Source organism: Sceloporus occidentalis, unplaced genomic scaffold, assembly GCF_023333645.1.
Source record: "Sceloporus occidentalis isolate IW3139 unplaced genomic scaffold, rSceOcc1.0.p SCAF_2, whole genome shotgun sequence".
NCBI classification, from domain to species: Eukaryota; Metazoa; Chordata; class Lepidosauria; order Squamata; family Phrynosomatidae; genus Sceloporus; species Sceloporus occidentalis.
The window spans coordinates 193,048,799-193,074,047 of NW_028316982.1; the positions used below are offsets into that span (position 1 = coordinate 193,048,799).

The following is a 25,249-nucleotide window of genomic DNA, read 5'->3' on the forward strand; positions in this document are numbered from 1 at the left end:
GAACATCTTATAAGAAAAGCAGGCTTGGGCACAGAACAGGGATGTAGCCAGGATTTTGGGAAAGGGGGGGTCCAGACTAAGTGCCACCATTTTGAGATGCTAAGAGCCCCCCCAAGAAACAAAATGTAGGAAAAATGTAGGACATGATGCACGACAAAATGTAGGACAAATTGTAGGATGTTCAAAAATGGAGAACACACCCAACTAAAAGCCAAAAACATTAATAAAAAACAATATAAATTCATGTTTCTCAGTCATGCTCAAAATGGAGAACATTTTGACATTCTTCCTGGATAGGAGGTTGGGATATAGCTTTGTGTGTTAGACTAGGAGGAACTTCCTGAGAGTAAGGGCTGTTCAACAGTGGAACACACTCCTTCCTCGGAGTGCAGCAGAGTCTCCTTCTTTGGAGGTCTTTAAGCAGAGGCTGGATGGCCATCTGTCATTGGGGATGTTTTGATTGAGAGTTCCTGCATGGCAGAATAAAGGAGTTGGACTGGGTGGCCCTTGCAGTCTCTTCCAACTCTAGGATTCTATGACTCTGGAGACCAGGATTCAATGAAAATCTGATTCTCTCCAACAGAGAAGGCTAAATATCTTACATGGGGTACGTGTCGATGACATGGCTTATGCATCATGTCCAAATTGTGCGGCGCATAAGGGACATCACAGCACTTGTCACACTCTCTCAGCCTTAAGGGAAGGTAAAGGCAAATCCCCAAAAAACATTGGGCAAGTCACATTCTCTCAGCCTCAGAGGATGGCAAAGTCAAACCCTCTATGAACAAACCTCCCAAGAAAACCTCTTGAAGGCACACACTCGCACACACCCAAGTCACCAGAAGCAGACTCTCTGAACAAACCAAGAAAACCCACTAGGCAAGGAAGTCACACACTCTCAGCCTCAAGGAAAGGCTGGCAAAGGCAAACTCTAAACAAACCAAGAAGACCCACTAGGCAAGGAAGTCACACACTCTCAGCCTCAAGGAAAGACTGACAAAGGCAAACACTCTGAACAAACCAAGAAGACCCACTAGGCAAGGAAGTCACACACTCTCAGCCTCAAGGAAAGGCGGGCAAAGCAGGATGTTTTGAAATTCCTCCTGGGCAGAAATGTAGGACATGTCCTGGATAAAGGATGATGTCTGGACACCCTGATAAAATGGAGGATGTTTTGACATTGCTCCTGGGCTGAAATGTGTGCCGTATCCTGGATAAAGGAGGACGTGTGTTATCCTAGCAAAAATGGAAGACATTTTTACATTCATCCAGGCCAGAAGGTTGAAACATAGGACACATCCTAGAAAAGGAGGACATCTGCTCAACTTACAAAAAATGAGGACTTTTGAAATTCCTTCTAGGCAGAAGTCTGAAATGTGTCCTATAGCCATGAGCAAGAAAAGAGCCAAGCCTTGATATCTAGACCCCAGAACACACTCCAACTCCCAGAATTCCATAGCAATGAGCCAGAAAGGAGACAAGCCTTGATATCGGGACCCCAGAACATACTCCAACTCCCAGAATTCCATAGCAATGAGCCAGAAAGGAGACAAGACTTGATATCTGGACCCCAGAACATACTCTAACTCCCAGAATTCCATAGCAATGAGCCAGAAAGGAGCCAAGCCTTGATATCTGGACCCCAGAACACACTCCAACTCCCAGAATACCATAGCAATGAGCCAGAAAGGAGCCAAGCCTTGATATCTGGACCCCAGAACATACTCTAACTCCCAGAATTCCATAGCAATGAGCCAGAATAGAGCCAAGCCTCAATATCTGGACCACAGAACATACTCCCAGAATTCCATAGCCATGAGCCACAAAAGAGTTAAGTCGCTGCCAAACCTGGTTATTGTTTCAATGTGGATGCAGCTTGATGCAGCCTCTTGTCCCTCCCTCCCTCCCTCTCCTCCAGGGCCTTTTGGCTCCTCCCCCTCAGGCCCCGCAAAAAGTTTAGGAGTGGCACTTGCGCTCCTCCTGGCTTTGCCAGGGCCAGGAGAAGAGGAAAGGGTGCTTGTTGGAGCGCGCGTGTGCACGCGCACAGCCCCCCAAAAAACGCCAAGGAGATGGCCACTTCTGCTCCTCCTGAAGCCTAGAGGAGAGCAAGACTGGCACTCTCCATCCCCAGCGTTTCTTTGGGGCTGTGCGCGTGCACACGCGCTCTCCAACAAGCACCCTTTCCTCTCCTCCTGGCCCTGCTCCAACAAGGGCCCTTTTCTCTCGGTCCGGACCCCTGAAACCTCCCCCTTAACTACGTCCCTGCCGTGGTTTTAATGGAGGGGAGGGGGGAGGAAGGAGCTTGAACGCCCCCAGGGCCTGATAGGGGGGGTCCCGACCCCCCAAACCCCCCCCCCCCCGGCTACGTCCTTGCACAGAAGAAGGAGGAGTGAAAATAGAAGGAAGGAATATTAACAATCTAAGATATGCAGATAACACCATAGTACTAGCAGAAAACTCCATAGACATGGAACACCTACTAATGAAGATCAAAGAAGAAATTGCAAAGGCAGGCTTAATGTTGAGCATAAAGAAAACAAAAATAATGACCACGAGGACCTTCAAGCTAGACAATGAGGAAATAGAAATAGTAAAAGAATTCTCATACCTGGGATCAAACATTGATAGAAATGGGGACTGCAGTCAGAAAATCAGAAAAGGATTAAGAATGGGGAGGGTGGCTATGAGAGAGCTAGAAAAGATTCTAAAATGCAGTGATGTACAACTGAGTACAAAAGTTAGAATCATACAAGCTATTGTATTCCCTATTACTATGTACAGTTGACCCTCCTTATCCACAGATTTTTATCCATAGATCCAAGTATCCACAGCTTGAAAAAAAAGTATAAATTTCAAATAGCAAACCTTGATTTTGCCATTTTATAGAGGGGACACCATTTTGCTATGGGACTTGAGCATTAGCGGATTTTGTTATCCACAGGGGATCCTGGAACCAAACCCCAGCAGATAACAAGGACCCACTGTATAGATGTGAGAGCTGGACAGTGAAGAAAGAAGATAGGAGGAAAATCCATTCATTTGAGATGTGGTGCTGGAGAAAAGTGCTGAGGATCCCATGGACAAACAAATGGGTCCTAGAGCAGATCAAGCTGGAAACCTCCCCGGAAGCCGAGATGACAAAACTGAGACAGTTGTACTTCAGACACAGCATGAGAAGAAAGGACTCGTTGGAAAAGACAATAATGCTGGGAAAGGTGGTGGGAAGTAGGAAGAGAGGATGGACTCTGTTAAGGACGTCACGGCTATGGGATTGCAGGAAATAAGCAGAGCAGTGGAGGACAGAGGGTAATGGAGATGTTTCATCCATAGAGTCGCCATGAGTCAAGATCGATGCGAGGACAGTTAACAACAAACAACAACAAATTCTCTATGGGCCAGGGCTGATTGAAGATTAAGCTCATTCCTGAGTAGATTTTTATTTTCTTTCTGTTCTTTTCCATTTGTTCTCAAGTCTCAGCTCTTCAATTGTTCCCCAGATATTCTTCTGCTGAATATCCAAAATACTCCCATTCCCACTGTTCCTAAAGACAGCTGCAATATATCAAAGAGATTAGCCTGCCTAGCAACAGACCTCTGTTATCCATTTCCTCTAGCCCTGATCCTTCTTACTCTTTTTAGGATTTCCTGTCTTACTGGACCTGCCAATGGAACAGGCATAACAATCAACTAATGGAATCAATTTATTAAAATATAAATTGATTTAAATTTTGAGGGGCAACACTGCCACAACCAGCATGGTGTAGTGGTTTCAGTGTTGGATTAGGAGTCTGGAAGACAAGGACTGGAATACCTGCTGAGCCATGGAAACTCACTGGGTTGCAAGACCAATTCCAGCAGCATACAAGCATCATATTAGGTGCATGCCAGAATGTAAATGACTAAATCACAAGTACAGCTACTATTTCCCAACATAAGCAAACTAACTGATACGGTTCTCCAATTCCTTGCTATTATTCTACAATCAGGAATTGGGAACCATAAAAATTAAAATGTAGTGATACACTTTCAGTTCACCATAATCCAGAACTAGCGCTACTAAATAAAACAAACCCACATAAGTTGCATTGCCCATAAAGAACAGCAAACCAAACTTTTACCATTCTAGATTTACCATTCTAATATTTCAACATTTGAACTAAAGTTACACTTTGGATTCCTAGATGGACTATGTCGTTTTGTTTTGGAGCCCTGGTGGCGCAGTGGTTAAATGCCTGTACTGCAGCCATTCACTCAAAACCACAAGGTTGCGAGTTCAAGACCAGCAAAGGGCCCAAGCTCAACTCAGGCTTGCATCCTTCCGAGGTCGCTAAAATGAGTACCCAGACTGTTGGGGGCAAATTAGCTTACTTGCTAATTAGCTTACTTGCTGTTCACCGCTATGATCTTTGGAAGAGAGGTATATAAATAAAACAAATTATTATTATTCAAAAGACAGTCAGAAAGGGCTGGCACAGTACAAGTCTTAATTCCCTTTTTTTCCTTTGCTACCCTTCAAAATCTTGTCAAATTTGAGCTGTTCACACAGTACATAGAAGAAGAACTGGTGTGAGCATTTAAAGTATATTGCTGACTTGTTCCTGTGCTGACCCACAGTGACCTTAGATGCAATTCCATAACTGAGATTCTGAAAAGGTGCAAAGAAAACACAATAAAATTTTTATCTACTTCATAACATGACTGTCATAACTCAAGAAAGAATATTTACCAGAGACAGCATTTTTACAAGCTCTGTTTGCCATTTCACGAGGATCATGTTTCATAAAAATGTGAGATGTTCTAAAAGAGGCTTTGCAGGCTTTAATTCATTAAAAGCTTGAATTTAAAAGCTGTCCATGTGGCATTAAAGAAATATAAGTTAAACAGTTGCCATTTAGATTAGAACAAATAGATTGAAAACTGATTTCAGTAATAAAATATTTAGTTACATTGCAATTTATTATGTTTTGAAATGAAGCCTGTTTAAAGATCAGCTCTTAATAATATAGCTGCTGTTAAAATAAAAATAGCAGTAATATATTCTGGCAAATATTCATTCATTTATCATAAAAGTGCACTTACAACTAACACCATCATGTATAAGATTAATGCCACAATTCTAGGTATGTTTAGTTAGTACTATATTCCATTAGAATCAAATGAACTTGCTCCCAGAAATAGACTTAGGATGGAGGTGTTTAAAGAACCTATTGACAAACAGTATAGCTCAAGGAATAAACTTTTTTTAAAATTACGTTTTTAGTATTTTGGCTATGAGACAATTTGCTTTTCTAACATATTTTGAAAGTAAAAGCTGTCATGATATGTGACAGAGAAAGATGTAAACTGTCTCTCTGCTGAAGTATTATATCTCAGTTGTTATACTGCCACAATTTATTCTACACATTGGCTCCCATTTATATCAGTAATGCATGATATTTTTATATAAATAAGATTGTTAATAAATTTTACAAACTCCAATAAATGAATATTTTGCCTATTTATTTTAGTTTAGTTTATTGAATTTATGCCCCCACCTTTCTCAAGGAAAGGAACGATATGTAGGTTTTAGAGCCAAATGTTCATAAAATTGCTAATGTATGCAATTCATTCAAATTCAAGGATCTGAACTTTACAATATACATTGTGGTGTGAGAAAACACTGAATAGTGCATGACATGTGAGTAAGAAATACTAAGTTCAAGATAGAGTAATGGTTAAATAACAAAGGTCAAACTAGATGTGATGATAAATGGCATCCAAATATCTCCTCTCCATATCATAACCTCTAGTACACCTAACCCACAGTTGCAATAATGATGTGCTGCATTTTACAGCTACATATATTGGCTAGTATGTGTCATGCCTTGATCCCCCTCAGATAATCTGTGAGAAGACAAACTGGACAAAAGGGAAAATTTAAAGAGCTCTTGCTTGATGCTCTGTGACATTTTATTATGGAAGATGTAGCTTCACCAGACTTGTTTGACTCAGAATACATACTCCCAGTACAGTTTTCATTTGAAGATACTGTTTAAGACCCAATGCCTGTATAAGTGGACAAGCAGCTCCTCAACGATGGCTCTTCAAAGAACAGGAGGTCAATAATATGGCCACAGCAGATTGATTGTACTGTATAAGGTATCTGATGAAGTATTCACTCTTGTCTGAATGAGAATGCTGCAACCATCACTTCCAACATTATTCTGTCTAGTCTCTCCTTTATTAAATTAGTTTCTGCCATCAGATGATCAATAAGTCACATTAAATGTTGCAGAATGGAAGTTTGTTTTGGGCAGTAACCATATAATTATTATAAAGCCTAGTTTGGGCATCTGAAACTCATTGGAAAAAAATGGACAGACCTCCTAATTTTTTTAAAAAAACTCACAGCATCTCAACGCTGTTTTAGATCTTCTGCAAATATTGCCAATTTATTTTTCAACAATATGCAGCAATAAGTGTGAGAAACCTGGAGGTGATGAGAAAGATGGGATTTGGGGTGGGGTGAATTTTGCACTAAATTATTTTATTCATGCTGCGCTAAGTACATGTTCATTTAAAATACAAACACTACAATAAATGTTGTCTCATTTGTTATTTACTCTTATAAAGTAATGTAAAATTTTGCATAAACTTCATTTTATTGTGAAAAAATGGCCTAAATCCAATAAAGAGTTTCAGCTAGAGTAGACCTTCTGAATCAATAGAACTTTGCCCATCAACTGTTTCACTGATCTGTTGGGTCTGTTGTAGTCAGGATAAACAAATTAGGTTTAGACCTATATATTTTACACATACTGAATTTAAACTGAGTTATAGGGATCTAAAGAAAACCCAGTTATTTTTATCTAATCACATGCTGCCCAGCAATTATTGAGAAGTATATCTATAATATACATGTACCAGCATGTTTCCTCTTGTCACCCATAATTCCTAATTTTATAGTCCATGCATACATACTGTACTTGCAGAACTTCACCCATGGACTCAACAATTATTAGCAGTGTGGAGAAAGCAATACTACAATATCATATTATATAATTCACAGAGATTAAAGCTCAGAGTAAGAGAGAGATATAATTCATGCATAAAATAGAGTGAATATTAGGATCCAGGTTCTCTGCTAGACCTAATATTGTTGAACATCTTTGTAAAATATTTCACTCAAGAAATATAGGGCATGTTCATCAAATTTGTAAATAACATCAGACTGGTAGAGGTAGGCCCAATACAGACTGGGGTAAAGGGGCAGAAAGAGGCCACCTCTTTCTCCCCCAGATCATGGCTATGCCAACCAAACGGTGCAGCAATGATGTGCCTAGAAAAAGGAGCCGCAAAACACGGCTCCTTTCTCCACTGCTGCCAAGGTGTCATTAGCACCCTGGAGCAGCGTGGTGATGTCCCTTGTGCGCCACGCCATTTGGACGTGGCACGCAAGACATGTTATCATCGCATGCACCATCTGAATGGGCACACGCCAGGATGGCGCCCTGACAGCATGGAGTGTTGGATGCTCCACTCTCCCAAGCCCTAAAATTAGTCCCAGGCCGGCGCAAGCCGGCAGTCTGTACTGGGCCGTAGTTAATACTTCAGCAGACAGAAACAAGATTATGTTAACAGGTTGTACAATTGGCCCCAAACAAACAAAATGACAGGAATTGAGGTACTATGTTTAGGCAGGAAATATCAGGTGTAGAAATATAGAATGGATAACACTAAGTTTTACAGCAGTACCTGTGCAAATTATCAAGGAGGTCTTATCAGACCACGAGCTAACAATGAATCAACAGCATGTTGTGGTGGTAAAAAAAATCCAGAGCAATTCTATGCTGTATCAAAAGAACTATAATATCCACATAAAGAGAAATGATAATACTATTCCATTATAACTACTATTTGGCCAGACCTCCCCTGTTATATCGCATCAGGTTTTAGACATGACAGTTTAAAAAGGATATTAGCATGTTGGAAAATATCCAGAGGAAGCCAACCAAGATGGTAAAGGATCTAGAAACCAAGCATTATAGGTACTTGTAGTCTGAAGAACAGAAGACTGAGAGCTGATAATGATATCCAGGTTGAAATAGATGAAGGGGAAATGGAACAAACTTGTTTTCTGCTGTTCCAGATGGCAGGACCTATCCAGTTCAAGAAACAAGATTCAACCTAACCATTGGGAAGAACCCCCTGATGGTATGGGATGTTCAGTAGTACATTAGAAGGTAGTTCTTTTATTTTTAAACATTCTTTTGTAATTGCATTGTCACTGGATTGGAACAGATGGCCCTCTCCATCTCTATGATTCCAAGTAATTATTTGAGCAGTGAGAAATTGCAAAGGGAAACTAAAGATTTGAAAAACAAAAATAATGTAACGCTTCCAAGTGACTCAAATGAATTAAATACATTTTACAAAGGTAGTGCCAATTCATTAATATTTATGACTGTAAAATCCAACATGTGTAGTAGAATGTTATGAGTCAATCTGAGTCAGATGGAAATATTAATTTAATGTTAATAAATTAATACTCAAGAAAATAAGATTTTGGTACTTGCAAAATTATTAGTAAATAATATAGTATTTAAGAATTAACAAAATTGTGAGGTTTTTTTTAAAGTTCATGGAAGAAGGTTATTCAAAATTTAGAATCTTGGGGCAATTTCCAGTTCTGATCTGCACAGCCAATCCTTCTGATACAACCACATCTGCACAAACTCACAAGTCATTGACTCAAAACCCTTGGATTTACAACAGATATTTCTCAAACTACAATATTTACCTAAGGATATTAAAAACAAATTGATATGGCAATATCAAGGAACCATTTACTACAAGGCAGACCAAAAACACTAAACATTCATATTGTTCACCTACAGTCCTCAGCTGAGACCATTCAAATGCATCATCAAGCTACAACCAATTGTGAGGAATAACATAAACCTCATACAAGTTCTGGAAGGCAGGCAACCTCCAGATCTTAACTATTCACTTACAAAAGGATATATAACATGGACGTTAATAGAGGGACAACATGCTGCCACAAACCAGATGCCAATTCTGTCTCCAAATCTATTCTGGGAATAATATTACAGGGGCCAATAACATCACTCATAACATCAGAAGTACATTTACTTGCTCATCCACTAATGTGATATATGCCATCTTATGCCAGCAATACCTTCTGTCTTTGCATTGGACAAACAGGACAGTCTCTATGTAAAAGGATTCATGGACATAAATCTGATATTGGAAATGACAATATACAAAAGCAAGTTGCAGAACATTTCAGTCTCGTGAACATGCAGTAACTGATGTTATTGTAGGCCTTCAACAAGGAAATTACAAAGTAATATTAGAAAGAGAAATGGCTAAACTTAATTATATTCACAAATTGCAAACCATTAGCAGGAGTATGAACAAGGACAATGGCTTCATGGCACACTTGTATTTTCACAAGTGCCCTTGCTATTGCAGATAGAACAAAAGAAGATTCTCAGATAGAGTTTTGAACCCTGGGAGTTTTGGTAAGCAGGTTTGTTGCTTTCATATATCAAAACTAAGGAGATTATCGCATTAGCTTCGCTGCCAGGATAGACCCAGAATGTAATTTTCTTAAGGCAGACCTTATCACAATCACCCATTGCTGGGCAGTATGCATCCCATATGCAACCTGGGTTTCTCTCGCAGCTTTTCAAGAAAGGGATTTTCCCATTCCTGAAAACACGCAGGACAAGCCCAGAGAAGCCCAGGTTGCACACGGGCTGCATACTGCCTGGTGATGGGTGAATGCAGTAAGATCTGCCTTAAGAAACTTATATTCTGGGTCTATCCTGGCAGCAAAGCTAATGTGATAATCTCCTAACTGACCACTGTAAATCTCTGAAAGACTTGTATCACCTCACCTAGTGCTTTGGACATTTAAGGCAAGGGACATGATTTGTATCTTTTTGTATCTTACTACATCCCACCCCATTCCCACTCCCACAACTGTGTAAATATACTTTATGTCTAGGGCCTTAATACCTTTGGTACTCCATCTGAAAAAGTGGGTTTATTTCCATGAAACCTTATGAGAAAATAAAATTTAATTAGTCTTAAAAGTGCACTTAAGGACCATTTCCCCTTTTTTCTTCTCTCCCATTTCTTTCCTCTTTGGTTTTTTTACTGTCCATTTTATTTTCCTAAGTATTGCTTCTTTGCAATGATACATCAGCAGAGTGGTACAGTATCTGTGGTTTAGTTATAATGATCACGCACAACACATTTTCAAAGATTTGTTGCTTTAGAGAAATCAAATTAAACTAAACCAATAGCAAATTAAAGTGTTGTTATCTTACATTAAATACATATAATATTTTAGTATATTTAGAACACTGGGTCATATTCCTTTGCATTAAAAAGAGAAATAGCACTTTTAAAATGAAGTAATCACTAAATACAAACTGAAGTGTAGTGGTAATAACAAACATGCCTTCTAAATTAACTCTGGTTCACCAGGGCAAGTTTGGCTAATCCAAATGCTACTGTTCAGAACAGGAAATTGGAAAATCTGCATTTCCTTTGATAATGACAACGAATAGGTTTGTATTTGTGCTGTGAATGATTTATTATCTGTAACTTAATGATGTTTAGAACAGTTTGTTAATCCCAGAAAATATATGATAGAATGCTGAAAAGAAGAGCATTACAGTGATAAAATAGGGTAGATATATTCATTTTAATTAAATTAATATTTCACTACAGCAAACAATTTAAATGACTCCATTTGTCAAGAAAAAGAATTATGATATTACTAGATTATGTAGGGGAGTTATGAATAGGATAAACAATATAAGGAGCCCTGGTGGCGCAGTGGTTAAATGCCTGTACTGCAGCCATTCACTCAAAACCACAAGGTTGCGAGTTCAAGACCAGCAAAAGGGCCCAAGCTCGACTCAGGCTTGCATCCTTCCGAGGTCGCTAAAATGAGTACCCAGACTGTTGGGGGCAAATTAGCTCACTTGCTAATTAGCTTACTTGCTGTTCACCGCTATGATCTTTGGAATAGCGGTATATAAATAAAACAAATTATTAATTATTATAAAGTAGCAGGACCCATAAGACATCATTATAGTACAGCGGGCTTCTTCTGAGATTTTCTGCAACCTACAAATATAGAGGAGTTGGCAACTTTGGGGCCCTCCTGATATGTTTGGACTGCAGCTGTCACCATCCCTGACCACATGTCACCATCCCTGACCAAAGACTATGCTGGTTTAGGCTGGTGCAATTTATTGACCAACAGCAACTGGAGGACCACAAGTTGCCCACCCCAATAAAGGGACATTTGGAATAAATGCACAATGGAAACATGCTGCCTTTGCCACAAATGTTTGCCCTTAAATATTGGATCCCAGGGCTAAAGTGGAAGCGCTAACAATGTTCACTGTACCTTCTTCCTCCAAGCAGAAAAAAGACATAAAGGCTGTGCATACTACACTGCTTGCTAGTGATCATTTATATGGCTTTTTTGTAGCAATTTCGAGACTAACTGTGTAGAAAAAGTTGTAGCATAAGCTTTCGTAGACTTGGTCTTCTTCCTCAATTTGAGGAAGTAGACCAAGTCCATGAAAGCTTATGCTACAACTACACAGTCTCATAGGTGCTTCAAGATCTATTTGCATACTGATATTCCAGACTAATACTGGTATGTCTCTGAATTATATTGCTTTTGTTAGGGATGAGCCAACAGCAGATTGCCTGTGACACCACGCACTCACAGACAACCTCAAACTACATCACTCCTTCAAGCTAATCCTTCTGTGATATATATTGGACCCTTGGTATCCACTGGGGTTTGGCTCCAGATCCCCCATGGATACCAAAATCAGTGGATGCTCAAGTTCTATTAAACGCAATGCCATAGTGAAATGGTGTTCTTAGTATAAAATGGCAAAAATAAGATGTGCTTTTGGAATTTGTATTATTTTTTAATATTTTCAAGCCATGGATAGTTGAATCCATGGATAAAAAGTCTGTGGATACAGAGAGTCAACTATATTCACATCAGCTGCCAAATTACCAGAAGTGCTGAATTTTGAAGTAAACATAGGAAGGGTTGACAGGTTGCTGCTTAGATGGGCCTGCTCGAGGCCTCTGCAAAGACTTGTGCATGTATAGTGGATGCAACAGGCTACTAAGTTTGGACTATGTCCAGATAAAAGGCTGGCTTGAAATTCAAAGGGAAGACAGTGTTAATATTAATCAGCTCACGTGAACTAGCTTATTGAAAAAGCTTCTTCAGTCAATTCATTAAATAAGCACTTTGGAAGAGATATAAGAATTTAATTTCCAATTATACAAAAATATTAATGCATTTAACAAATTAATTAAGACATAAGACAATTTAAAAAGTAATTAAAATGCATCAGTGAGTGTGTGAGAAAGGGAATGGCAGCTCCTAGCCCTTTATTGCAGTGGAGCTTGGCTGCCATAGGTCTGCCTGAACAAAGTGGTCTTTGTCAGCAGAAGGACACCAGGGGTGCTGTTAGCCTAGCCTCTCTCAGAAGGAAGATACCACAGTCTGGGAATGGCCACCAAGAAATCTCTCTCACACTTTCCTATCAGTTGGGACTCTTGAGGATGGTGAGACTCTAAGAAGGGCTTCCCCAAAGACTAGGCAGTTCTTGGTGACAAATGAAGTCTCTGTCACCCCTCTCACTGCTATTGAATTTGCCACTGGAATTCATCAATGAGAAACACATATGCAAACCCACAGAAAATAATGTCAAAGGACTTGACTTTGAAGCAGTGTACACTGAGAGTCACACCTTTAAAAAAAAAAAAGATTCATTCACTGAGAAGCCTCCAGGAAGCTTGCTTTAAATCAACTTTCTCCTGCTGCATCATGTCATTTTGGCAGCAAATTTGGTAGATCAGGGCAATGGTGCAATATCACAGATTCCAGCAGATCAAACTAACCCCTTGACGGACCTGTAGAAGTTGCCCGTCCGTGCTTTAACCTGATGACAGATCTTAATCCCTGTTATCCAAGCAGGGCTTCCAAAAGCAAAATGTGTAATAAAGTTAAATGGTTGTTTTTGTATAGAACGTTTGCTACATAGATATACATTTCAACAACTGTACAAAGTATCCTGTAGAAAACCATATCAACCATGCAGCTGTGTACCTTGTTTTTCCTTGAGTGGAAGCCAGAAAACAGAGTCTTTACTGGAATGATGGGATACAGATGCACTGGAATGATGCACAACATGCTCCTGATCTAATGAAAAGGGAAAAAGAAGGAGAAAATTCTCTTACACTTCAATGTCACATTCAAGGAAAGGAATTCACTAGAGGTTGAAATGTGATCAAAGGACTGTTCTAATGTAAGAACTGATGAATGCTCTTCAAAGTATACTTTGAAATAGAAGATGACAGGTTTTTTTAAGGTTTCTCTGCATTTTAATCTCTCACCTTTGCATGCCAAAAATGGCTATAGATACTCATAGAATCCTATTAAACATCTTTGGAATAAAATACAGATTATTTTCTTCCATCCTTAAGAGAAGCCAAAGTTCTGAGAAAGTGCTAAACTAAAAAGTCTGCATTGAAAAATAAGTTCATAATTTAAAGGAAATTATACTCCATAGGAAAATTTAAATCAAAGTAATTATGGTTTGTTCTTATAAATCAGCATTCTACCATTTCTCGCCACATCCCTGATAGAAATTTCTGAATACAAGTAATACACTCTTGATATTTTAAATGCAATTAGACCCTGAATTTAGTTAAATGACTGCATGGTAGGATACTCTCTCTAAACAATAACATTTTATAACTTCATGCAGGAAAAAGGAAAATGTGGTTATCAGAAATATTTACTACAGGAGCACTGAGAAATTTGTCTTGTGTACCTTTGAGTTATTTCCAACTTATGGTGACCCAACGGCAACCCTATCATAGGGCTTTCTGGGTTTGAGAGAGTGTGTCTCACCCAAGGTCATCCAGCAAGTTTCCAGGGCTGAGTGTAGATTTGAACCCTGATCTCCAGAATCCCAATCCTATGCTCAAACCACGACACCACGAGAAAGCAGAATTTTTATTTTGATGTGATGATCACCAAATGGAAAGTTATGCATGCACAAACTGAATTGTCTTGAAATTCCTCCATATTTCATTATTTGACTTGTACCTTGCTTTTGTCTAAAAATAAATGGGGCTCAAGAAAGCCGATGGCACTCAAGGCAGCTAACATTCATGATATTTGCACATTATCAGTAAATTGCTATCAGACTGGAATGGCGATTTATTGTTCTGCATTTATTAAAAACTGTCACTATGCCTATTGAAAATTAGTTTTGAAATAAAAATGGTCTTGAACTCAACCTTGACTCCTGGTTTTCTTTTTAAAAATTATATTTTATTCTTTCAGAGTTAAAGACTGAGCCATCTCTGAATCTCTGAGAAAGCTGTTGCCTTATGCTGACACCAGATGCTCTGTCATTTATGTATTATAATATAACCCACCAGGCTAAGCTAAGCATACAGTTCTCTCTGTGAAACTTGTTTTACAGTATACTATTAAACATTTGTCTAATGGAAAAATGCATTTTTGAAACATTAGAGTAAGTTATATCTTTTCTGAAGTTCAGTTCTGTTGCTTGCACTATCAAATTACAGCAAAGGTGGAGCTACATTCTAGGCAAATGAAATACAGTAAGTTCAGCCTATAAGAAACTAACACTACAATGTCAGTCTGGCCAGTCTAGAGGAGGCGTAATATGAATACAGAGGACTGCCAAACAGAATGTGGCTTCTTGTTGTGTACCTTCAAGTCACTTCTGACTGATAATGATCCTGAAGCAAAGTTATCACATGGTTCAAAGGCCTTCTTCTGAGGCTGAGAAAATGTGACTTGCTCAAGGTCACCCAGTGGGTTTCTGTGGCTAAGTGGTGATTCGAACCCTGGTCTCCAGAGTCACAGTCCATTGCTCAAATCACCACATCTTTTGTTTCAGCTAAACCCTTCTGCCTCATAGGAAGCATGCTTCAGCTGTTATGGGGGAAATAAGTTGAATTTTTTTTAAAAAAAAGCAATTCATTCCTATTACCTGTCATAATTTTGACAAGTAATCTCTTGCTATTATCCCTTGGACTGTTTCATAAGTAACCCATGTCATTGATTGCTTTGTTGCTCATTACTTTTATGTTACTTTTAGTTGTTTGGAGGGAGAAACCCTGGGAAAGAATGGCATAAATCTTGGGGAAAAACATTGAAACACCTCTCAAATACACCTTTTAAATATATATTTATATTAGTTGGTATTTATATCTAAAAGGTGTGTTTAAGAGTTTTCTAGAGATTTCTCAATGAGTTACAAGTAACTTAAATACTAGTTATTTTTAGATATAGTTAGATATAGTTATTTTTCATAACAAGGCCTCATTTCAAAAGTAATGTAACAAGAGGGAATGAAATAATGGTTTCTAGTTACCTTTTAAATTTATATTAAAATTTGTATTTAAATTTTATTTTAAAATTTATATTTAAAAGGTTATTGGAAATTCCATTTTGTACTAGAAATAATTTCCACTTGTTAAATTACTTTCAAAATATGAAAAGTAACTCATTTCAGGTACTTTGGTTACTTGTAACTCATTACTTCCAAACTCTGGTAAAAAGTACATTTTCATAAGTGTTTGGGGATTTTGCAAAGTGCACGTTCCCTTCCCCATATATTTTTAAGTTGGAAAGAACCCCTGAGGAGGAAGAGAAGCTGCCTTGACTACTATCAGCTAGCAGGATTCTGCCATGGACTTTTTCTCTCCCCATAGCCCTACCTCCCCCGTGTGTGTGTGTGTGTGTTTGTAGATATATTGCTGACCTATCTTTTTACTCATAAATGAACCTGTAGCTACAAACATTTTTGAAAACTATGAGGGGAAAAAGTTGTTTGAAATCCTAAATGTTCTAGACCAACTGAGAAATGGGAAGGCTTCAGAGGAAGATTTAATACCTTCTAAAGCCATCAAAAATAATTTGGCATTTTGGGCCCCTATTCTGGCATCTCTCTTTACCTGCATTGACAATTATGGTAATGCACCTAAGGACTGGGGTCTTGCTATCATTGTCCCCATATTTAAAAAAGGAAAGAAGAGTGATCCTGGCAACTATAGACCATGATCAGCAAGATGTATGCAAGGCACTAACAGTGGAAACTCAAGGACTAGGTAGAACAAGAAAACATAACTTGTAGAGGAACAAGCTGGATTTAGGGAAGGCCGATCCACCATAGATCAGTGTCATGTAATCCAACACCTCATCAAAAAGTATGCCACCTGCAACACAATTTCTCTCTATGTTGCCTTTATAGATTTTAAAGCAGCTTTTGACTCAGTATCTAGAAACAAACTATGGGGGAAAAACCTGGAGGCTTCCGCAATTGATCAGTATCTACTATACCTAATTCATATGCTGAATGAAGGGGACTCACTCAAAGTAAGATGCATCCCACAAGGTCATCTCACAATAGCATAGCCACTGAGAAGGGTGTCAAGCAAGGCTGCATTCTAGCTGCGTTCCTGTTCAATTTTTACGTCAATGACATGGTGGATCATCTCGACAACACACCTTTCCATCCTCTGAAGCTAGTGGGAAGGCATATCTCTGCTCTGATTTATGCTGATGATGCAGCAATAATGTCAAGAACACCTATTTGTCTAAAAAGAGACTAACAAAGTATTGCAAAGAGGATCAGCTAGATACAGTGGTCCCCAAATTCTTTGAGGCTACCACCCTCTTTCCTCCTAGGTGACGAACCTGGCGCCGCCCTCCCTCAATACACAGGGGAAGGCACAGGGGGCATTCCTCTCTCTTGCCGTGCTATAGATGGCCAAGGAAGCCATCTATAGCACAGGGGAATATGTGGGGGGCATTCCTCTCTCTCTCTCCTGTGCTATAGATGGGGCATGACAGGGCACAACCCACCACTTTCTCTCTGCGAGGTCTTGCACCCCTAACCCTCGTGAAAGTGGAGGGTCTACCATAAGAAGAAAGAGCTGAAGAAAGGGACCCCTTTTTTTGCAAACACACACATTCAGACATTTTTGGGGGGGAGGAGTTGGAGGGAAGGGCAGGTCCATTCCCAAGCAAAAGAAAGTTCCACCATGCGTGCAGTATTGCCACAGTTACTGAGACACAAGAAAGCCTCCTTACTGCTCCAAGCCTCTGCTTGCTCCCTTTCCCTCCCCATCTCTGGACCCAGAGCCTCAAGGGTGAGATCTTGCTGAGGTTTTTTTTCAAGCCTTCGCCCCTACCTTCAGGAAGGACATGCTGCCTGAATTGGCCAGGAGAGTTTTCAAAGACTTCAACCAGGGGCTTTCACAGTTTTTCAGCAGCAATGACAACCCTACTTGTAACCCCCATCCCACAATTCTCTTCTGTCCCCTTTTTTCCTCTCAGTACCCCTGCTACTCTTTTTCCACTCAATGTACCCCTGGAGCTTTCCAAAGTTCCCAGGGGGGCACTGCCATCCACTTTGGGGACCACTGAGCTAGAACTTAACTACCAAAAAACTAAAATCATGGCATTCACTAAAAGGCCCAAGAACTGAAACTGGATTATAGACAGTCCCAAGATTGAACAGTTCTCCTGCTTCATATATCTGGGGGTAATCTTTCACATTACTGGTGGTGGGAAAGCACATGGGGACTATGTTGACGATAAAGTGCAGAGCTGCTCAACAGCTATCCTCAAAAAAAAAAAAAAAGAAAATGACAAATGGAGGTCATTATATCCCAGTGGCACTCAAACTTTTCGAAGCCAAATCAGTTGCAGAACTGCTTTATGGATCCCAGCTTCTTATTCTGCATCATTAGATCAGCATTCCAATGCAATTCTGAGACTGAAGTCAGGTTTTATGAAAATGGAGGCCAGAGTGTGGGTGACTATACTCAACTACTGGCTCAGACTATTCTTATTTCCCACCAGCCTTGCTCCACTCACCCTGGCTGATGAATTTCAGTCTATGTGGAAACAGATGGTGATTATTAAAATTTCTTCACTGTGTTTCTCTCCAGATCTTTTGCTCAGCATGGGATATGAAAAGGCTAAAGGAACCATCAAACAACAGGTGATAGATATAGAGCAACAGCTAGACCTAGCTAGTGCCCCTACTTTTATTGCTAGTGACTCCAACAGATATTTGGCATCAACTATGGTATATTTAGCAAAACTCAAAGTATTTAAACACAGAGAGCATTTACTTTGGCACGATGCCATGCCCTTCCCTCAGCTGTTCTTGAAGGCCGATATAAGAAGATCCCCTTCTCAAATAGACTGTGATCCTGTGATTCTGGCCAAATAGAGACGACACAGCATGTTTACTGCTCATATTACAGGGACATCCGCCTCAGCCTTATCTTACCTCTATTGTATTAACATCAAGGACACACCAGTCAATTTTACACTTCCTTGCTGCTTTCAGACACCAATCCGGATATAATATATAAAATTGCCAGATTCTGTGCAGCTGTGGTTAAAATCCATCAGGCAATAATCTCCACAGTAAACTAGTATTAATCTTACCCTGCCACACTGGATTTTAAAAGGTTGTTTTAAATACTGTTTTTAACCTGTGTGTTTTACCTTGTTTTTAATAATAATAATAATTATTATTATTATTATTATTATTATTATTATTATTATTTTAAATCCCGCCTCTCCCTGTAGGATCGAGGCGAGTAACAAGATATCAAAAACAAAAAATCAAGTAAAAACAAAACAAAACAAAAACAAAACACAGAAACAATAGTTAAAAGACATATTACATTTCAAGTTCCTAAACTCCCTCCCACCCTATAAAACAATAAAACAATTCCCAACCAATGGCCAATAAAATGAATCATGATCATTCAATCCAATGGGAACAATTAGGTAAGTGGAAAAATTGGAAGTCAGTTTGGGAAGGCTTGCCTGAAAAGATCCATTTTTATTGCCTTCTTGAAGGCACCTAAAGATGTTATTTGGCGGATCTCGTCCGGTAAATCGTTCCAGAGTTTTGGACTGGCAACAGAAAATGTCCTCTGGGAAGTGGTTAATAGTCTAGTTCTCTCTGACTGCAATAGATTCATCCCAGAGGACCTGAGAGTGCGGGAAGGATTATATGGGAGAAGGCGTTCCCCTCAGGTATTTTTGACTCAAGCCATTTCGGGCTTTATAGGTAATAACCAACACCTTATACTGTGCCCGGAAGCAAACGGGGAGCCAGTGTAGGGATTTTAAAATAGGTGTAATGGATTCAAATTTTGAACTCCCTGTTACCAATCTGGTTGCCATATTATGTACCAACTGCAGCTTCATAGCATGGCATGAGGGTTGCACCAAGTAAAGTGCATTGCAGAAATCAAGACGAGAGGTTACCACTGAGTGTACAACCGTTTCTAGGTTTTCCCATTCCAGGAAGGGTCGCAGCTGGCGAATCAGCCGAAGCTGATAACAGGCACTCTTGGCCGTTGCATCCACCTGAGATGACAGCTGAAGCGACGAATCCAGGAGTACCCCCAAGCTACAAACACAGTCCTTTAGAGGAAGTGTGACCCTATCCAGAACTGGAGAACAGATCACCATACCTGGATTGGGATTGCCTATAGCGAGTACCTCCTTTTCCCCTCTACCTTCTTTTATTCTGTATCCCCTTTTTACCTGTGCTGGTGTATGAGGCGAAGCACAAAAATCAGTGTGTATAGAGCCATTGTACTGTCTATTCTCCTCTATGGGTCTGAAACATGGGTCACCTATCGCCAACACCTACGACTCCTTGAACGCTTTCATCAGCGCTGTTTACGCACAATTCTAAATATACACTGGACTGACCATGTGACAAATGTTGCTGTCCTCGAGCAAGCAGGGATCACCAGCATTGAGGCCATGCTATTGAGGACGCAGCTGCGCTGGGCAGGACACATTTCTAGGATGAAGGACCATCGCCTCTCCAAAATACTATTCTACGGTGAACTCGCCACGGGTCAGCGTAAGAGGGGCGCCCCAAAGAAGAGATACAAGGACTCCCTGAAACAACATCTCAGGCTTGGCCAGATAAGATCACCAACAATGGTCCTTCCTGGCCTCGCATCGGGAGGCATGGAAACGCACTATCCATGACGCTGCAGCCTTCTTCGAAAGCTCATGCCAAACGAGCCTCAAAGAGAAACGACAACGCAGAAAGAACCGCAACCTGGAAACATTACCCAAGGAGACTTTCTGCTGTGCTTTCTGCAACCGGACCTGTTTATCCCGAACTGGCCTTTTTAGTCACCAACGCGCTTGTACAAAGCGCGGGATGAGTCCTTCCTGAATCTTTGTTTGCGAAGCAAAGCCAGAGAGAGGGGGTCTATGACTGTAATAAAGATGAACTGAACTGAAGTAGTAGCCCTGTAACTAGTACCCATAAACAATCGGGCTGTAGCACTTTGAAGTTTCTGAATAATCTTCACAGGTAGTCCCAGTAATCCAATCAGAATGTAACTAAAGAGATTATCGCACTTTTCGATCTTTTTGTCCCGACCTCAGCGCAGGATGAAAACTTTTAAGCACTGATTTATTGCACACTTCTGTGCCCAGGCTGGAGGCATCCCATATCCAATCATGGTATCGCATACCTGATCTGGACTTCTCCAGCACTTCTTGAAAGAACGGGACTTTCCTGTTCTTTGCAAAGTATGGGAGAAGTCCAGATCGAGTACAGGTTGCCATGATGAGGTATGGAATGCCTCCCACCTGGGCTCAGAGGCGTGCAATAAAATCCATCCTTAAATGTTTTCATCCTGCACTAAAGTTGGGACAGAAGAATCCAAAAGGGTAGTACGATAAATCATGTGTCCCCACAGCCAGGTCAGATGTCCCAAGGAAAGGGTGCAGCTAGGGACAGAGGTGGATTCAGGAGTACACCCAAGCTGAAGTCCAGCATCTTCAGGGAAGTGTAACAATTTCTTTGGACTGAAGTAGCAAGGAGAAAGCTGGGTGTTATCTGCATATTGGTGACGCTCAACCGATAACTCTGGACAACCTTCCAGTAGCTTCATGTTAAATAGCTTGGGGGACAAAACAGAGCCCTGTGGGATCCCACAAACCAAGGAATTGAACAAGAATTCCCCAGAAGCATATGTTGGGTTCGCCCCTCCTTTTGGCAGAGAGCCAATGTAAAACATTACCTCCTATGTCCCATCCCAGTAAACCAGCTCAGAAGGATACCATGGACAATGGTATCAAATGTTGTTCAGAGGTCCAACAGAACCAACAGCGACACATTCCTGCATCCAATTGCCAGAGAAGGTCATCCACCAAGACAATCAAAGCTATTTCTGTCCCACAGCCAGGCCTGAAGCCAGCCTGAACTATATCCAGATATCCTGTCTTATCCAGGAATGCCTGGAGCTGGGAGGCACCATAGCCTTGCCCAAAAATAGAGTATTAGAGACAAGCCAAAAATATCTCATGGAGTGGGATCTATGACATGTTATGGGAGAAATGTTCCCCTACTAAGGGAGAAATGATCCTCTACTATAGCCATTCAAGCAGCAAATGAATGGATGGTAGAAAGTTCTTCTCTGACTTCCATTAATATGCAAGCTGGAGATGAACTAAAGTGCCAAAAGGCTTATCTTTTAATTTAAGGGAAACGTTAGGAGTTGCTGGGGTTTATGTCTCACATCAAAGAATGTTTGACCTTTAACAACATCACTAATTTTAATATTTCCTATTCCCATAAAGGGTATTAAAATATGGGTTTCATATGATTGGCCATGATACTTAAAAACTACTGCAGTCAGTCAAGCTAGCTAATGCAATCAGTCAAGCCAATTTTGGAAACATGACCAACAGACAACAGGAAAATTATGTAGTGAACCAACTCACCTTTCCTATCTCATCTCCTGTAGTTATTATGATTAATGATCAATCATGCAGAACAAATGTGTTTACAGGTTAAAGCTATATAGACTGCCACACCCTTCATTATACTCATTTTGTGTCCCCCCACCTTTTTAAAAAAAATCTGTCACAGTTCTGGCCTTTGCTGCAGCTCTTATCTCAAACGTGGGGTTGTGAAAGTGATCACAGAATCAACACATAGTTACCTGATTAGCAGAGCTGACACTTACAGTGATTGCAAGAATATAATGGAAAACCAATTCCAGCAACTGTGTAGTGGGTATGGTGAATGACATGTATTAAAAAGAATTACAGTGAGAGTTCGAAAATGGGCCATCAAGAATCAAACGATCTCACATCTGCACTGTTGTGTCATAACAGATTGCTCTACAGGGCAATATTGGTAAAAGATTAATGTTATCTTGCTCGAACTGGATAGTCCGTTTATGTGAAGCACAGAAGCCACAAAGAACTTCTGTTACCTGTTGGTGTTAATGTCACGCATACCTAACAGTATAAATAAAGACCACACAGCTACTTGACCTAATACTTCCCAACTATTCCTCCATTAAATTCCAAATCAATGGAAGATTCTAAAACAGGCAAAGGAAGTCTGTGGCATTACAGACGTTTATTTTATTTAAATAAACACTTCTATCTCATGCACCTAGCACCTATACACCAGTAACTGGTACAAACAACAGCAAAATATAGTAAAGTGACACATTAGAACAGTCAACCGTCTGTATCAGTGGACTACCCATCCCCAGATTGGAGCATCCTTGAATGGCCCCACCCCATTATTATCAGTGGTGATGTGTGCACATGGCCACACCAATGCAGTTGTGCACACATCGTGTGTCCATTGGCAATAATGGGAATTGAAGTCCTGTGCTTTTTACTACCCATGGGCTGGGGGGAGGGTCCAGAAAGGAACCCCTGCCAAGGGCTGACTGTATAAAAGAAACAGATTAATAATATACATAGAAAATTTGATAGAACATTAAGTGAGTAACTGTCTGAACAAGAAGGTGTTTGCTACATGCTGATATGGCAAAAAACAAGGGTGCTTGCCTTGTCTCTTGAAGCAAGGAATTGCAGAGCTTCGGTATGGTCATCACTAAGAAGTCCCAATGGCGGGGTACAAACCGCCGCCGCCGGTAGATCCGTGGGGGAGCCGGAGCCTTCAGACGGCGCGGCTCCCGCGCGGACCGAAAAAGAAGCTCCAAAATGGAGCTTCTTTTTCAGTCGCGTTTGTGACGTAGCGAGGCACCAGGGGCGCACTCGCTACGTCATAAAGGCTGCGACACGTACGGACGCTCAGCGTCCGATACGTAAAGATGGCGGCGCCCATGTGGAAGGGGCGCCGCCATCTTGTACGTATAGGATACGTACTAGGGTTAGGGGGGTGCGGAAGCACCGCCCCTTCCTAACCCTAGTACGTATCCTATACGTACTAAATGGCGGTATGTATCCCGCCTTTCTTTTGTTTCCATCAGCTGTGGCAATCATACTTAGGACACAGAGAATAACCTATCAGATCTTAGGGGACAGCTAGCTGCCATGGAGAGATGTGGTACCTAAAGTATCTGAGACCTAAGCTTTCAGAATCATTACTGGTATTTTTCATGGGTGCCTTGGGCAGGGGAAAGATATCCAATATAGATTCTTATCATCATGTTTAGAACAGATACACTAAAATATAGAAGACTTCTCTTAGTTAAAATTAAGATACTTATTTTTAATTGCTTTATTCTAAACATGACAAAATTTAGATCCAGTCCATACATAGGATTATGTGGGATGATGGCAAAAAGTCTACAATAATTGTATCAACATAATTTATCTATTTATTTAAATAAGTTTGGAACAGAGGAAATATTGTAAATATTAGAAAGATCATTGGGAATTTTTCTTCCTGAATATTCTTATTGTAACAATTCGCTAAAACTATTTACAATATTGTGAAGTTGAAGGCTTTCACAGCCAGAATCCATAGTTTTTTGTGGGGGGGGGGGGGGTTGGGTTATGTGGCCATGTTCTGGAAGAGTTTATCCCTGGTGTTTCACCAGCATCTGTGGCTGGCATCTTCAGAGAAAGAGTGCTTTATCTGTATATTCCTGCATGGCAGTGTGGTGGTGAACTGGATGGCCTTTCAACTGGTCCTGAGATTCTATTACTGAGTCTGGATCCAACTCTATGTTTACTCTGATACTTAAAGTGTTCAATGGAGCGTATTCTTTAATTAAGTACAGATTGCAGCCTTAAAAAGGTCCATGATGTTTTATGTTCTGTGTTAAAACAATGTGTTGCTATATACTGTAATAACACATAGCAGATAATAAAAATAATGATTAAATTCAGAGCTACACTGACGCTCAAAAACTTTGTTTTAGTTATTGCCTTCAATAAAATGTGAAAATAATTTGCTCCTAATTAAGATACATATTGAATTAGGTAGTTTTAGAAGTTTCAAATGACAGTCAACCAGTAAAAACAACAACAGAAGTTTGGATCAGACTATATGCACTTAGTTCTGCTCATTATTTTACCTAAATTAAAGGATGCCCAAAGAAGCAAAAGAGCAGTCAGAAAACATTTCCAAATTGACATTTAAGGAAAATGGTAATTTCATCATGGAAACAAAGTCACTGGGTTACACTGTCTACAATTCCATTTTATAAATACTGGCAGTTTTAATAATCCAAGGGATGAGGCAACAATTGTACTGTGGCAGCGAACCATGCCAGCTAAATGCCATCTCAAATATTGCTACAGCAATCACTTTAGAGCTTAAGTTGCATACACAACTAGATAATGCCAGATCCCAAAGATGAAGCAATTACCACCCTCAACTGATTAGTAATTGCACAGAGACATTAATCTTTTAGTTCAGCATAGCTCTCTATTCATTTGCATAAATTCTAGCTCCACTTTTAAATTCATTTTCCCAGTGAGATTTTGTTAATATGTAAATCTAGCTTTATGGAGATAAACATATTTAAATGTTACTATATTAATGAATTTACTATTGCTAACTTTTATTTGCACTGCACAATAAGAGGCGGGTAATTGTATATGAATGGAGTCAGGAGCTCCCTGTGTCTGTTCTTGTCTGACACAAACAAGAACTTATTTACCTTCCTGAGTGGTGTGTCTTCTAAGAGTTTTATGATATGGTGTCAAAAGTCAAGTTTTAAATCATCAGATTACCAAAAAGACAAAGAGAATGTCACTGGAAGCTTTCAGGTTTAGTAATCATGAAGTATGGCCTGAATGAAAGAATATATTTGTTTGTTGTTGCCTGGCTGCAAAATGGAAGGAAAAATGCAAGTACAT

At 40.0% G+C, this 25,249-nt stretch overlaps 1 protein-coding gene across 1 annotated transcript in view; it reads right to left on the reverse strand.

The window, feature by feature from the left end:
• CFAP47 (cilia and flagella associated protein 47) overlaps positions 1-25,249 on the reverse strand; it is a 343,409-nt gene that overhangs the window by 51,058 nt on the left and 267,102 nt on the right. The window contains exon 57 of the mRNA XM_089508424.1: positions 13,169-13,261. Within this exon, the coding sequence (XP_089364550.1) occupies positions 13,169-13,261 (93 nt within the window). The remainder of the gene's footprint in view (positions 1-13,168; positions 13,262-25,249) is intronic.